The sequence below is a fragment of the Mustela nivalis genome (genome assembly GCF_964662115.1).
Source record: "Mustela nivalis genome assembly, chromosome: 5".
Taxonomy (NCBI): Eukaryota; Metazoa; Chordata; class Mammalia; order Carnivora; family Mustelidae; genus Mustela; species Mustela nivalis.
In genome coordinates this window covers 54,009,726-54,025,100 of record NC_139024.1, presented here as the reverse complement: position 1 = coordinate 54,025,100, position 15,375 = coordinate 54,009,726, and the positions used below count along the sequence as shown (strand labels likewise).

The window sequence follows — 15,375 nt, the reverse complement described above, 5'->3', positions numbered from 1 at the left end:
CCCATTACTTACATTTGTAAATGTACTCTGAGTTATACTCATTTTAATGTTTTGTTTCCGAGTTTCTTAAAATATTAGCCTAGTTTCATAATCACGCTAGTAATAAAATAGGAAACTTCAATAAATTGAACAATAAAAGTGAGAATTCCTCATTTGAGATGACCTGCTCCCACATCCCGAATGTCAGCCGGGACTAACAGAACCATCTTCCTATGGTGCACGTGCACCATAGATAGAATGTAACAGTTCTTAAGAACACAATAGGATTATTGGAAAACTCATAATTAAGCTGATATTGCAAACTTGTTAGTCATAGTACTCCTTCCTCTAAAACTGCCTTTTGGCCTGCTTGTGACAGCTCAGCTGGGTACCAGCCGGACTGTGTGCCACACTTCGGTGAGGACCTCCACTTACACCTGCTTAGACTTAGGACTCTTCTCTACTTGAGAAAAGCATCAGTGTCCTATAGTGCAGCTCTTATTTTCCCATAGTGTATTCTATTACTTCTGATAGTGCAATTTTCCTATTGTGCTGCCAATGCTTATTTCAATATATTATTTTCATCATAGGTTACTGGTTTACCTCTCCCCCACATTTTTTTTTTAACCAAAGGGCAAATGGAATTTTTAACTATAAAATGGTTTTATCTCTAAAATGATGCCTTTATGATTTGATGATTTTTGATAATGTCGTGTATTTATTTCCTCAGTTAACTGGGTGCTCCATATTGTGTTTTAAATTTCCAGCTTGGCCAGTTTGTTTGTATTAGAGTGGCTTGGCAATTTCTGGGGCTGCACGATAGTATCAAGTGAGCTTTCCACCTTCCTAAAGACACTTAAAACTAGCCCTGCGCTGTGGAGACTCTGAATACATTTAGAATTAAGAATCAGATTGGAGCTCCAATATTATTATTATTATTACTATTATTATTAAGATTTTATTTATTTATTTGACAGAGAGAGAGGGAAAAAGCAGGGGAGTGGAAGAGGGAGAAGCAGGCTTCCCAGTGAGCAGGGAGCCTGATGCAGGGCTCGATCCCAGGACCCCAGAATCATGACTTGAGTTGAAGGCAGATGCTCAATGACTGAGCCACCCAGGCGCCGCTACAACTCCAACATTATTGAAAAAGAAACAATGCAACTGGATCCCCATAAATTCCGCCTCCCAGTGATGGTCTAATCGCATCCAGAGAATTATTTCACCCTTCACTGTCCATGCCCTTCAGTGGGATTGTGCTTTTTTCTCCCACAGTAAAATCGTCAGCAGGGTCAAGTGGTTTGGGAAGCAGTTCAGTTTTAAGACCAGAGTTCTCGTTTTGAAAACACATTAGCTTTTCCAGAAACTCTGCTTATCTCTCCCAATCTCCTCCCACTGTATTCTAGTGTTTCCCAAATCCCCCCCGTCTCTGCGTACATATCTGTTTGTCTTTCTGGTGTCTGCCACATTGGGAAGTCTCATTAAACCCGCATCTGTTCTCTTTTAGGAGAAACCTGATGCCAGCCCCACGTCACTTCAGCTGCGGTCCCAGATCGAAGTAAGCACAATGACTTTAATCGTCTATTTTTGCTCTGCTTTTTTTTTTTTTTTTTAAGTGATATTCTGTACAAATCAGTGGAAGCCTGCTGCTCTAGCTGTGCTGACGCTGTGTCTCTTTCTCCTAGGAGTCCCTTGGCTTCTGCAGCGCTGTGTCAACACCAGAGGTGGAAAGAAAGTAAGTTTCCTTTCTTCTGCCCGGGATCAGAATTTCTAAGTAGGTCCATCCTGGTGAAAGTTGAGTGGGTGATCATGTTGTGTCTGTGCCACGGAGACTGAGGTCATGTTCCTTGCACGGGGTGTGTGTGTGTGTGTGTGTGTGTGTGTGTATGTGTGTGTGTACACACATGTGTGGGTGGATAAGAGTGTGTTTTGTAATTCAGTTGGTGAAGACTAAGGATTCCGCAAGAGGTACTGGTTTCACACAGCTTATTGTGAGTGAACCCCAAATAACTGACTGGAAATGAGCAGAGAAAGGAAAAGGACGGGTCCACCAAGATGGGTTTTCTTCTTTTAAAATAGTCTCCGATACAGGGTGAAAGTCATAAAGAAGCAAGGTACAAAAATACAATATATTCCAGAATAAAACAACTATTCAAAACAAAACAAAACAACTCTCTCCGCATGTGACTTTGGTGGGTACCCTTAAAACAAGAATAAATGCTTGTGACAAAATGGTAAATGTTTCTTAACCTTTCCTGTTAAAGGTGATATTTTTGCTTCTTTGTCCTGACTTGGGCCCTGTAATCTTTACTGTCATGGAAGATAATTCTATGTTATATTTTATATCCGCAGTGTTTCTTTTAGGCAGTTTTTAAAAACAAAACAAAACAAAACAAAAACAAAGCGAATGTTTTTGTTTTTTTTTATCTTTTGTTTTCTATAGCCTTTCCCGTTTCTTCTTTATTCCATCGTAATTACACTAGAATGTTCTATTTATGATCTTCCGAGGTAAAGAAATTTTAAGAAAGTCCTCATCTTCAAACAGATGCTTCCTTTAGTACGGAACCCCTTACAGTGTTTGGTGCCAGGAGAAGCATAGAAGTGGTTTAGCAATAAAGTATTTCTGGAATGAAAAGCACACGTTGGGAGAGCGTGTGTGTGCTTTATGACACAGCTCTGCCTAATCCGTCCACGTGTGTGCTGCCGGCCCAGAGACCGCTTCCAGGAGGGAAGGCTGCTTTGCCAAGGCTTCAGTTCTCAAAAGGTGGCGCAGTTTTGGTTCAGACTGAGGAACATTGGGAGTGACGAGCAAAAAGCAAACCAAGGCCATTTCCCATTCAGGGTTAGAGAATGCCTGTGCCACTAACATGACTCTCCTTTGTCTTAGCTGCGTGTAACCTCCCACCAGCTTAGTAATGTGGAGGCTGAAGGAGCTCAGACATTGGAGTTGACATTGATTTGGGAATTGGTGGTAGAGTGGCAATAAATTGAGTTGAGTATAGGCAAAAGCATGGAGTCAATGGAGTAGAAGTTCTTCTGACCTAGTTTGCTACCTATTTGGCAGGATCCAGGCTGAGAACTCAGGTGTTCTTCAGAATCTTGAGTCCTTTGGGAAACTAGAAATGTTTGCCTTTTCTCCTAAGAGGAAGTGACTCACCAAATTTGTACTAATCTTAGTGAGGCTGGGTATTTCTTCTTCCCCCCAATTGTGGGTAGTCATTCTTTCCGTGTTTACATCCTTCACTTAGTAAAATGTGGCGTGGCTCTTGTGGCCAAGAGAGAGACTCTCAGCCTCCTCTGAGGTTAACAAAAAATTCTGAACACACACAACACACAGTACTGGTGACAGCCCCAGCCTCTCCCATCTATAAATCTGCCATTTTGCTTCTGTTCTTTTAAGTGGTTTAACTTGAACCTTGGTATTTCTAAGTAACTTAAAAGTTGTAGCCCATTTTGTTCTGTATTTGCTGTTGAATGCTTTTTGAAAACTCTGGTACTCTTGTTTTTCTTATTTAAAAAAAAAAACTCTTGAAAAATCTTAAACTTACTGTAAAGGTGCAAGAGTTGTGCAGTGAACTTCTATATAACTTTTACTTAGACTCAGCAGTTTACACACTCTTCTTCTCTCTCCTAGACACACACACTAACACACACACACACACACACACACACACACACACATAACATTGCTAATTATGATTATTGCAGAACGATCAGAGAGTAAGTTACAAACTCTGTGACTGTCACTTCTCAGTACCTCAACCCATATCTCCTAAGGACAAAGACCTCTTACAGAACTCTGCAGTGTAATTACCAAATAGAGAAATTTGAATAGTGATTTTCCTAATCTATAGTTCATGTTCGAGTTTCTCTAATTGCCCCAGTAGTGGCACTTTTTTTTTTCAATCCAGCACTTAAAAAAATGACTCATCACATTCACATGTCCTCTCTCGTCATATTTAATCTGAAAGGATTTCTTGGCCTTTCTTTGTTTTTTATGCTACTGATGGGTTTTTTAAGAGGGTAGGCTAGTTGTTTTGTAAAGTATTCCTCTGTCTGGGTTTCTTCTTGGGACTCAGGTAGTGCAGTTTTGCTGTTGCATCCTTCCAGTACACTACATCATGCTGTGAATCTGTCCCATTGTTGGTGGTACTAATTTTGATCATTTGATTGTGGTGACGTCCATTGGGTGTCTTCTGACAAGTCAGACTTTTTCCTTTGCTGTTAGTAAATATTCTGTGGGGAGATGATCTGAGACTATGTAAATGCCTTGTTCCTCATCAAACTTTTACCTGATGGTTTTAGATTCCTTTAATGACTGTTACCTAAATCAGTTTTTACAGTGATGGTTACAAAATGATGATACTTATTCTTAAATTGGTAATTCCTTTGGATTAAACCTTCCAAAAGATTTTCTTTCTTTTTTTCTTTCTTTCTTTTTCTTTTTTAAATAAGGTGGGCACTCTAGGTTAGATTATAAACTGAAGAGTTTTGTTTATATTGAATTATTTGGATTTTTTTTTTTTTTTTTTTACTTGAGAGTGCAATTACTTTGAAATACAGAATCCTGCTAGTCCTCTGATCAGAATGCTTGCTGGTAGTTTTGTAAGCCAGAGAGGATGACCTGGTCAGCCCGCTGGTTGTGTCTGGTGAGCGTCCAGCAGGTATCTGCCAACCAGAATATCCTTCTGAGTTTGCAGTGTTGTTTTATGGGCAGAACTTTCCTTCTGCAGTCAAAAGGCAAGAGAACTCAGACAAATGTAGGCAAATCCTGCAGCAGCCTGCCCTTAGAGCAGAGGCCTAGGTGGAGCGACATGGGAGTCCTGTGACTGGCCTTGTGGCTCCTGTGGCCTGAGCCACAGCCCCTCCCCCACCAATACCCCCCTCATGTCTCAGGGGCCGCAGGACATCTTTTTCTCTCCCTTCTCCCCCAGTTAAAACCTGAGCCAAGGAAAGAATCAAGTGTTCATTATAATGCAAATGCCTGATTTCTAAAAAATTCATCATCTCTCCCAGGGGTATTTACCATTTAACTGGGTTTAAAGTCTTGAGCTCTGACCAGAAGAGACCAAGGGGGTGGGTCTTGTGGGGGTGACAAGCAGTGAGAAGTCAGACAAGAAGTGAGGATATACCTAACATCACTGTAGCTGCGCCCTCTGCCAGGTGGGGCTGATTGGCTGTACTTGGGTAGATATGTGAGACCCACAGGATAGGTGCGGCTGTCCATACGCAGAACAGGCCTGCCCCCACCTGTCTGACAGAGGCTTTGTTCCTCCTTATCTTCTCGTTCTATGTGGTCTCTCTGTGCTTTCACTGAAAATATTAAAAAATGTTAAGGGAGCTTTCATTTCAGTCTCTTCTATTTATATCTATTTACCTTGCCTTGCCTATCGATGAGACTATCTACTTCATTACAAACTTGGATTTGTGTCTACTGGCTAAAAAGCTGAATGTTAGTTAAATTTTTTTTGTTAGCCTGAAGAATATCTGGAGAGCAAGACTTCTTTGCTGGGAAAATTCTATTTATGTATGGATGTATTTGACAGAGAGCGCACTCACACAAGCAGGGGGAGAGGCAGAAGGAGAGGGAGAAGCAGGCTCCCTCCTAAGCAGGGAGCCCAATGCAGGATTTGAGCCCAGGACTCTGGGATCGTGACCTGAGCTGAAGGCAGACACCCAACTGACTGAGCCACCCAGGTGCACCCAAAATTCTTTATAACTGTGTCTGTTGGGAATGCATTTAGCTAGAAATAACAGGAAACATGACCTATAGAGGCATAAAAAGAATACAGCGTTCCCTGGCTACCTCCTCATTCCACTGGGTGATCCAGGGGCTGGCACGGAGGCTCACCTGAACCTTCAGGAACCTGGTTTGTACTGTTTGTTGTTAATCCCTGGTTTTAAAGTGGCCACTGCATTTTCTAGGTGGGAAGGAGAAACAGGGTGAAGAAGGTCAAAGGGCAAAAAGCCACAGGCACATCCTTTAAAAAGCTTTCCTAGAAACCCTGCCCAACACATTCCAGTTTGTCTCACTCATTTCTTCAAGCCGCAGCTGTTCACTGAGCACCGGCTTTGTGTGCCAGCCCCCATTCGGGGCTCCAGGGTGTACGATGAACTGATGTGAGCTGCATCAACACGGACCGAGATGTCGTAGAAAACATTTATATGCTTTCAGTGGTGCTACAGAGAAGAGTAAAGCAAAGAAAGTGAGCCCCAAATTGGGGCACTGGTCCACCATTGCCACCAGAGAGCTTGGAGGGACGTGTGTTTTCCGCTGACTACTTTATTGCCCTGAACAAGATGAGTGTCTTAAGGAAGGAGGCAGCCCAGACATTGGGCAGGAAACTAGCACTCTTTTCCACAATAACCTAATCTTTTATTTGTACATGTATTTCTGAAACAGAGTAATCTGAAAATTACCTAACTGTCTCATAAATAAGCTATGTGTCAAGATGATTTAGATTCATTCCTTTCAAGGAAGCCAACTGTAAGGGAGCCATCTGGCTATTATTTCTAGGTGTGTATCTACATTGGAAGTAGCCCTAATAGGGTTGATTCTGCAAATTGGAAAAGAAAAAGCAGGAGATAGCCGGTAATGTTGATTGAGCACTGAGTATGGGCCAGGAACTGATCAAAGTACTTAACATTGACTGAGTTAATCCATCATCCCTTTGAGGTTTGCTATGATATTATTCCCATTGGCAAATGGAGAAACTGAGGCACAGAGAGGTTAATAATTTGCTCAAGGCTACACAGCTAATTAAGTGGCAGAGCCCAGATTTGATCCCAGTTGAGAACCCAGGCTCCTACCATTAAGCTATAATTCCAGAATACTTTTAATTGCACTGCTTATGCAGATAGAGAGGTTAGGGGTAAATTGAGGTTCGTTAGCATTATATAAATAGCAGCAGTTAAAACCTACACTCCAGTAGTCCTCTTGGAGGTAGGGGGAGGCTTTCCTTGCATTCGAATCTAAGTTATGTCTCAGTTATTTATTTATAGAGGCAGGAAGGTCCAAAATAAATCTCAAAACTTCACCTTCACCAATATTTATAGGCCCTTTTCTACTAAGTCTTTCACCAGAGTTGAAAATGCACTGATTTAGTTTCACTTCCTTTCATTACCTATGACTACCCTTGAACTATTTTATGGTGAAAAAGTCCAAAAATATATCGGAGACGGACGAGGAAGATAAGTCAAAGGAGGGCGAGCCAGCGGAGCAGCGCTCTCTGGTCCAGGGAAATGGACGGCGTCTGGTTTACAAATGTTCTCTGCGGACGTTGACTCCCTTTGGACACTGCTTCCCTCTCGGATTTGTTTCGTCTGGCAAGCTGGCACTATATACTCTTTTGATGGCCTCCAGTCTCCTTTTCTCCCTCCTCCAAAATCCCTGTTTCACCTCCCCCTTGCCATGTGCCCTTTGGGAAGTAACCCTGCTTGTGTCGCTGTGTTCTGGTTGCTCCCTCCCTCCTGCTCCTCTCCAGATCACTTGGGTCTCTGAACTTGCCTTCCTGCCCCTCACGGGTGGTCCCTGCCTGCCTGATGCCCGCCTCTTCTTTTCACCTACTCTCCAGGCAGATGAAGTTCCTGTGATTGCCCAGCTGGGCCACACACGCCCATGGCGTCCTGAGCCTCTGAAATGGTTGCTCCCTCTGGTGCAGTGCCCCGGCCCCACTTTCACCATCCTCCCCACCCCCCTCAGCTGGGCAGACCCCATCAGACTTAGAATCCCAACTCTGGTCTTGGCTCCTCCCAGAAGTCTTCCCTGATTCACAGTCCAGTGTCCTGTTCCTGGGCTGTGTAGCCGCACACAGTCCTGCTACGATGAGAGTGGACGGAGGTTACCGGTGGGGTGTGTGTGCATGCATGTGTGCATGCGTGTGTGCATGTGTGTGTGTGAGACCTTACACTCTGAACCCTGGGTCTTCCACAAATATGCTTCGTTCTTCTCCCTCTCGTGGAAGGTTTCATAGTCAGACTTCTCCCCCTGAACTTGGCCCCCACAGCCCGACTCCTGTCTCCTTCGTTCTTGCCGAAATGCTGTCTGAGGTCAGTGCTGCAGCAGTAACCAACCCAGAGGCCCCTGCCAGCTCACAGATCCTTGTTGTATTTGGCAGGTCTGCCTTTCCCGCGGGTCCCACTTCTCCCCTCGCCCTTGGTTTGGTGCCTGTGGCAGCTTCTAGTTTCTCCTCATTGCATGCCCCCTTTTGGCAGTTCCCTTTCTTCTGCCCATTTCCTACCGTGGGTGTTCCCCTGGGGCTGTGTACCCAGCCTTCAGGCTCTCCCCAGGTACGCACACCCAAGGTTTTGACCTCTTGTGTCCGGGCACCCACTCAAATCCACAGCTGTCCCTCGGCCCCGTTTCCCGATCTGGTGACGTGCCCGTTGCCACAACTTGCCAGATGCCGGCTCACTACTGTCACTCTTACCCCAGGTGCACGTCCTCACCCCTTCTTCACCTCCTTTCCTTCTCCGACAACATGCTCTTTGATCATATGTCTCCCTTCTGTCCTTGGGACCTTTTTCCGCTCTTCATGCAGCCTTGAGTCATTATCTCCTGCTTCTCTTTCGTGATTCCAAAACCTCAATCATCAAATCCTGTTGCTTCTACTTCTTTTTTTTTTTCTTTTTAAAAATTTTATTTATTTGAGAGAGAGTGTGAGCACAAGCTAGGGGAGCGGCAGAGGGAGAATCAGGCTCCCAAGGAGCCCCACGCCACAGGGCTTGATCCCAGGACCTTGGGATCATGACCTGAGCCAAAGGCAGATGCTTAACTGAATAAACCACCCAGGCGCCCCTGTTGCTTGTACTTCTGTAACTTTTCCTGTGTTTCCCACTGCAAGTGATACCTTTAGTGCTCTTTTCATGAGCCAGAAAAGTACATTCAGGAAATGACCCCAGATTGGTCTCCATGAAGTGCAGTTAGGCCACACTGCGGTGAGGGGATGCTGAGCTCTCCACCGTGGCGCCTATGAATTAGGGCCTCTGCACATTTGCACTTGAAAAAAACCCCATAGTCCAGCCTGGGCCCATCTTTATGGCCACGTCTCCCACCACCAGCCACACTGCCCCCTCTGTCTTCATGCCTCCTGGGCTGTTCCAAGCTCCTGCCTTGAAAGCATCTCCTTTCTTTAGATCCTCTTTTAAGAACTGCTTCTCCAGGGATGCTTTCTTGGTCCTTTCCCTGGCTGTAATCTTTCCACATTTTGGAATCCAGTAACAGGTGGCACGGTGATTTCTCTGTATTGTAACAGGTACCATCATCATAACAGTGGTTATTGGGTTATTTCTATTATCACTTTTACTGTATTTTGTCATTTAAGTTTTCTTGGACTCATTGATGTATGTACTATTTTTGAGATTAATTGGCTTGCCTAAGGTCCTAGAACTGGAGACAAGAAGCCTTATCCAGTCTGAATGCCATGACGGCCTTGGGGTTAAGATGCTCTGCCTGATAACCAGACTCTCTGCGTTCACCTTTAGTCTGTTTCTTACCAGCGCCTCAGCTCTTGGCAGGTTACTCCAGCTTGGTGTCTACAGGTTCCATGACTGTAGAACGAGGATGATCAGTACAGTACATACCTCCCTTACTAAGCTTTCCAGCACCTACTGAGTGTTCAGTAATTTGTAATTTGTCATTTGTAATTCAGTAATTTTTTTTTTAATTTTTAATTTTAAAACTTGGAGTTTTGTTAGAAAAGTACATTTATGTTGTTTTCTTTTCGGTAATAGGTTTATTGAGATCTAATTCACATACCAGGAACTAGAGGGTATTATGCTAAGTGAAATAAGCCAATCAGAAATTATCGTATGATCTCACTCGTATGTGGGATTTAAGAGACAAAACAGAGGAGAATAGGGGAAGGGAGGGAAAAATAAAACAAGATGAAATAAGAGTGGGAGACAAAGCACAAGAGACTCTTAATCATAGGAAACAGACAGGGTTGCTGGAGGGGAGGGGTGTGAAGGGGTGGGGTAACTGGGTGATGGACATTAAGGAGGGCGTGTAATGTACTGTAATGAGCACTGGGTATTATATGCAACTGATGAATCACTGAAGTCAACTTATAATAATAATATGTTAACTGAATTTAAATAAAAAAACAACTCACATATTATGATTCACATCATATAACTCATTAAAAGTATGTAATTCAGTGGGTTCAAAAATTTTTTTTTTATTTGGGGGGGTAGAGGGAGAGGAGGAGAGAGAATCTCAAAAAGACTCCCAAGCAAGCACAGAGGCCAACAGGGACTCTATCTCACAACCCCAAGGTCATGACCTGAGCTGAGATCAGGAGTCAGACGCTTAACTGAGTGAGCCACCCAGATGCCCTAAAGACTCCTATGTGTTTTAAGTGACCAGCTTATTTCACTTAGCATAATGTTTGTAAGGCTCATCCATGTGGATTCCCTTTTGTTGTGTGAATATGCCACATTTTATTTATCCATTTTTTTTGTTTGTTTATCCATTTTTTGATGGGTGGACACTCAGGACTGTGTTGACTTCTTTGCTGTTGTGAACAATGTTGCTGTGAACATTTGTATACAGGTTGACGTGTGGTCATTTGTTTAGTTGTTTTTAAATCTGCTTTAGTGAGATACAGTGTATCCACATGTACTCACCTAGTAAAAATACTCAACAAGGTGTGTAGCCTGTTCACAGAATGGTACCACCATCTCCAGAGTCAATTTTAGAACTTTTCATCAACTCAGAAAGAAACCCTTTAGCTGTCACTCCTCCATGTCATGATGACCACTGTTCTCTCTAAGCAATCACCAATCTAATTTCAGTCTCTGTAGAATCACCTCTTCTAGATATTTCATAGAAATAGGGGGGGAGTGCATTTTTGAAAGAAAATTGGTTTATTACAGCTCCATTAAGAGTAGACCTTGGAATCCAGTTCTTGGTAACTTTGTCTCCAGCCTCCTTGAAATGTGTAAGATATTCTTCACCTTTTAGTAAGTCTTCTTTTAGTAAGTAACTCCTTTTAGGACTCCTTTAAGAAGTCCTTTCAGTAAGACTTTAGAAAGTCTTCTCCTTTTATTAAGTTCCTGCTGGGGACCTCCACCCTGTTCCTCAATAAGAAAGTCTCTCATTACTGAAGGGCTCAGGCTCCTTCCCTCACGGACACCCCTGAAAACAGGGTCTCTGCTGTCTGTGGTTCTGTGGACTTGTGCGTGACAAGGTGGGGCTCTCTCTGCTCGTTTTCGTTTGTAGAAGTAAACACTGGAAACCCGCAGGCTGTGCAGTTATGAATCCTCCTTTGGGACAGACCAGATTCACTGAGAATTGCTGATGAGGTCTGCAAGTTTGTTGGGAAATCCAGGTCAAGCCGTGTCCCCTGGAGCTGAGATGAATGCATCCTGTTTCCACATCCTGTTTGTGGCAGGGCTGCGGGCTGGGGAGAGGAATACCAGATCTTTCCCATGGGGGACATACATATGTGCACTGGGATGAGGAAACCACATGGAGGTGTGTCCTTCAGAATAGCTTGCAAGTTGGTTCTGCCCCGTTCAGGTGGATGTGTCCTTGCTGGCTGCCCACTGTCCTCCCAGGAGATGGAGCCGGGCACTTGAGGCTTGTGAGCACAGAGCCACGAAGGGGACCAGAGGTCGCTTGGACTGCCATTGTTTGAGATCAGCAGGGTAGGAAGTAGAGGCAGAATGGCAAGTTTAGGTTTCAGAAAACGAATGGGCTGCACCAAGAGCCAGGCATTAGATTAGTATGTGTATTATGCATTCTTTCTCCTTGATCCATTTACCAAGAGCCGTCTGCCAAGGCTGTGGGCAGGATGGCAAGGTCCCTGTCCCAGGGACTGGAGTGTTTGGTGTGCTTGCTGTCTGTGATGGCCGTCTGCTTAGAGTCACTCCTCCGGGCTTCACCTCCTCAGTGATGAGTTAGAGTTGGGTGGTCTCCTTTCCTTCTCTGACCCAGTCCAGAGCATGCCCTGCAGTGGCCAAGTTGGCGTGGCCTGTCCAGATGGGCTGTTCTGCTGCTGCTGGTGTTGACCAGACCGCGAGCCTGCATTAAGCTCTGCTAGTTGTGGGGTGAGAAAGTTTATTTAAATTCTCTAAGCCTCGGGTTCCTAAACCATAAAATGTATGCAATAGAAGCTCTTTCTGAGGCTGGTCATGTGAGATACCTAGCGCGGTGCCGGCATATGGTAGGGGTTCATGTCTCGCTCCATGGCCTCCATGACATGTGGCATCGCCCGTGGCCATGGTCACGTGTTTATGGTTTTCACCCTCTCTTTCATTCAATGGTGCTGTGCGCAGAGCTCCCCAGTGGCTCGGGCCACAGAAAACATGCCCCCGCTACGGGAGCTTTCCTTTCCTTTTCCATACCCCAAAGAGGGGAGGCTAGGAGATGACCGCTAGCCTCAGGAAGCCCGTGCAGTCACAGCATGCCGAAAGACTTGTTTGTGCGGGTGGCTTTGCATCCGCACGAGTGTGTGCTCTGTCGCATAGCATATTTGAGGGGCTCGACATTCCAGAATGCAGGGGCTCGGGGTAGGAGCAGCTGTGCTAGAATTCCCCACCTCAGCTGTTCCCCACCGCAGACTCTGCTGCCCCTCGCTTCATCTGGTGAGCGAGCCCCAGCTGCCCGGCCCCAGCTGGAGTCCACATGCCTGGGCTGCGCACCCCCCACCCCCAGGGGATGGGGTGTATGCAACGGCTGGAGACAGGCTTCCACTGCCAGGAGGAACTTAGGACGTGAGGGGGCTGTGGTTTCTTCCGTCTCCTGCAGGAGAGGTGAACAGGACACTGGGCCAAGGGGGGGGGGGTGGAGGCAATCAGTAGATAAATAGCAATACTATCCTGGCAAGGACAGGGAAGACCCCTATGGTATGCAAAGTAAACGGTAGCTAACAGTGAAGGAAATGGGGTGGGGTCCGTGGGGGGAAGGGGTCAGAAAGGCTAAAGGGCTTGCCAAGATCACCATCACAAAGCCTGGGCAGGCAGAGGTGGAACTCTCACATAGATCCATCTATTTGCCGGGGCCAGACCTGCTGTCACATATGCCTCCACGCAGACCACGGACAGGTGCGTCAGGAAAGACCTGTGATGGGTCGGGCAGTAGTGCAGTGCAACTGAATAAACATTTTCCAGATTTCTGCGGTGTGGATGGGTTTGCTAGGTGCTGGCAAGATGCATGCGATGGGAAGGTAGCTGTCCTCTTAGGAGCTGCAGAAGTCATGACAACACGATTGTCCTGTGCTGTGAGGGCCGCACAGCAGGGGCTGGAGGAGGATGGCCAGCTGGGCCCTGGGGGCCTGGCACCGCCACAGACACAGGAGTTTGGTATCAGACTGGCTTCTTGTTGGAGAAGTGGACATTAAGGTGATGTTATTGCAGGGTTTTGACCGCTGGTATTTGTTGGGGCTGGCTGCTCTGTGTCAGATGATGTGTCCTGATGTCACATGCAGGTCATGTGGGGAAAGGGCATGAACTGCCACCTGCAAACATGGACACGTCCTCTCTCACTGCCTCCACATGAGCCTCCAGTTTCGACTCACCAGGAACCTGCAGGAGGAGCTGGCGTCCTTCCCGAGATGCTCACCAGCCCCTGGCCCAGCACAATCCATGCACGGGGGGGCCTGATTGCGGCCCCCCACCCCCGAGTGAGTCCCGCCCCACCATGACAGGCGTCAGCTACAACAGGGCCTCATGCCCTGCACAGACTCTGAAGCACAGAAAGAAAGTAGCCGCTTTGCCTCTGCTCTCCCCAGTTCCTGTGCAGGAGCTCCCGGGACTCGGGCTGACCCGGCACTCGGCAGCGGAGGGGATTTGGGTGATGTGATCCCGCGGAGCTATGTTGACAGGCTGCAAATCCACCACAGGCGCCCACAGGAGCGAGCACTGCAGGGAGGGTGAGGGGCTGGGGAGGCGGGATTAGAGGGGAAGGGAATTCCAGACAGAAGCAAGGGTATGCAGAGGCATTTGAGCACAGCACTCTGGGGGGTGGGCAATGCTTAGAGTCCGTGCAGCCCCCGTGCCAGCTCGGGGAGGTCTTCAGAGCAGCTCAAGGATTGCCTAGTGGTGGGCTTTGTATGTTAGAAGGACTGTTGTCAATGCGACAACATTGCGAGCCCCCAGGAGGGCAGGGAGACCCATGGTCCAGGGGATGGATCCTGAAGGTCTAAAACTTACCAGAGCCTTTGTTAGGCTTCTAGTTTTTAAAATTCTTCCATCCCACCGGCTCATTCCTTCACTCAGTCTTTAAGGAGTGTCTCCTGCATGCCGAGTACTGAGGATGGAAATGGGGTACTCAGGACTGCCCCTGACCCCCAACCTCGTGTCTACAAGCTTGGTTGCTGTGTGGTCTTACTGTAGTCTCGTACTCTGAATTCTCTTCTGAGAACTGCACTTGTAATCCTGCCTAACGGGATTTTGGAGACCTTGGAGTGAAGGGTGCAAGGAGGAAATGGAGAGGGAAGGTTGGGGAATCTGTTGCCAGGGTCTCCTGGATGCCACCGGCAGTCGTGGGCCTACCCACGCATCACAGTGAGCTGGAGAGCTTGTTGGAAAGACAGACCTAGGGCCCCGCCCAAGCCTCATACACTGACTTCTCCAGATACCGGTTGGGAGTCTTTAATAAGTTTTCCAGAAGGTTCCTAGGCGGCCAGCTTAGTGATACAAATCACTGCCAAAGCCCATTTCTTTTCCTTTGGGTCGATGGTTCCTGCTTCTGCTTCACATCTCAGTCAGCCGTGGGAGCGGCGGTGGCACCCCCACCTGCACCGGTAGAGGGCACATGTCGTCACGGTGACTCTGGCCCTGCTTCCCGGAGTCTCTGTCAGGTGCTGATGCGTCACTTCAGAGAAAGCCTCAGGACCAGAAGGGGGAAGGATGTGAAGCAATCCGAGAGCAACGTGAGACCAGCCAGCGGAGTTGGAGGATGGCGATGTGACAGGACATGGGTGGGAATTTAAAGATGAGGTCTGAACCATGACGGAAGCCAACTAGACTTATTGTGGCCGTCGTTTTGCAATGCATCCAAATATCAGCTCATTATGTGTTACTCTTAAAATTAATGTGTCCTGTGTCCGTTATATCTCAGTTACAAAAAGGAAATCTGAGGAGCTAGCTAGGAAAGCCTGAGTTCCCATCTTCACAGTGTTCATAACCTAACAGTTTTCCATCAGAGGTGTCTGAAGGAATCGAAGGTGGGGCTATGCAGCGGTCACAGGGGAAAGGACCCCATCCTTTGTGCTGCCCACCAGAAGAAGCAGGGCCGGTGGACAGCTCCCACAGCCATCTCCTAGATGGTGGCTGGCCCCTGTGCCTCCAGCGTGTGACCAGCAGGGTGCAGAAGAGCCCTCCAGTCCTGCAGCTGCTCCAACTCTGTCCTTCAGAGGCAGCTTTACTGTCTCCCCTGCTCCCCTCAGAGCAGCT

General features: G+C 46.7%; 1 protein-coding gene across 7 annotated transcripts in view; it reads left to right on the top strand.

Moving 5' to 3' along the window:
* The window catches only part of LOC309864645 (sterile alpha motif domain-containing protein 5), a 909,922-nt gene that overhangs the window by 805,486 nt on the left and 89,061 nt on the right, over positions 1-15,375 (top strand). For all 7 annotated transcript variants that reach the window (XM_082730322.1, XM_082730320.1, XM_082730326.1 and 4 more), the window contains exons 3-4: positions 1,484-1,534; positions 1,662-1,711. In XM_082730322.1, the coding sequence (XP_082586448.1) occupies positions 1,484-1,534; positions 1,662-1,711 (101 nt within the window). The remainder of the gene's footprint in view (positions 1-1,483; positions 1,535-1,661; positions 1,712-15,375) is intronic.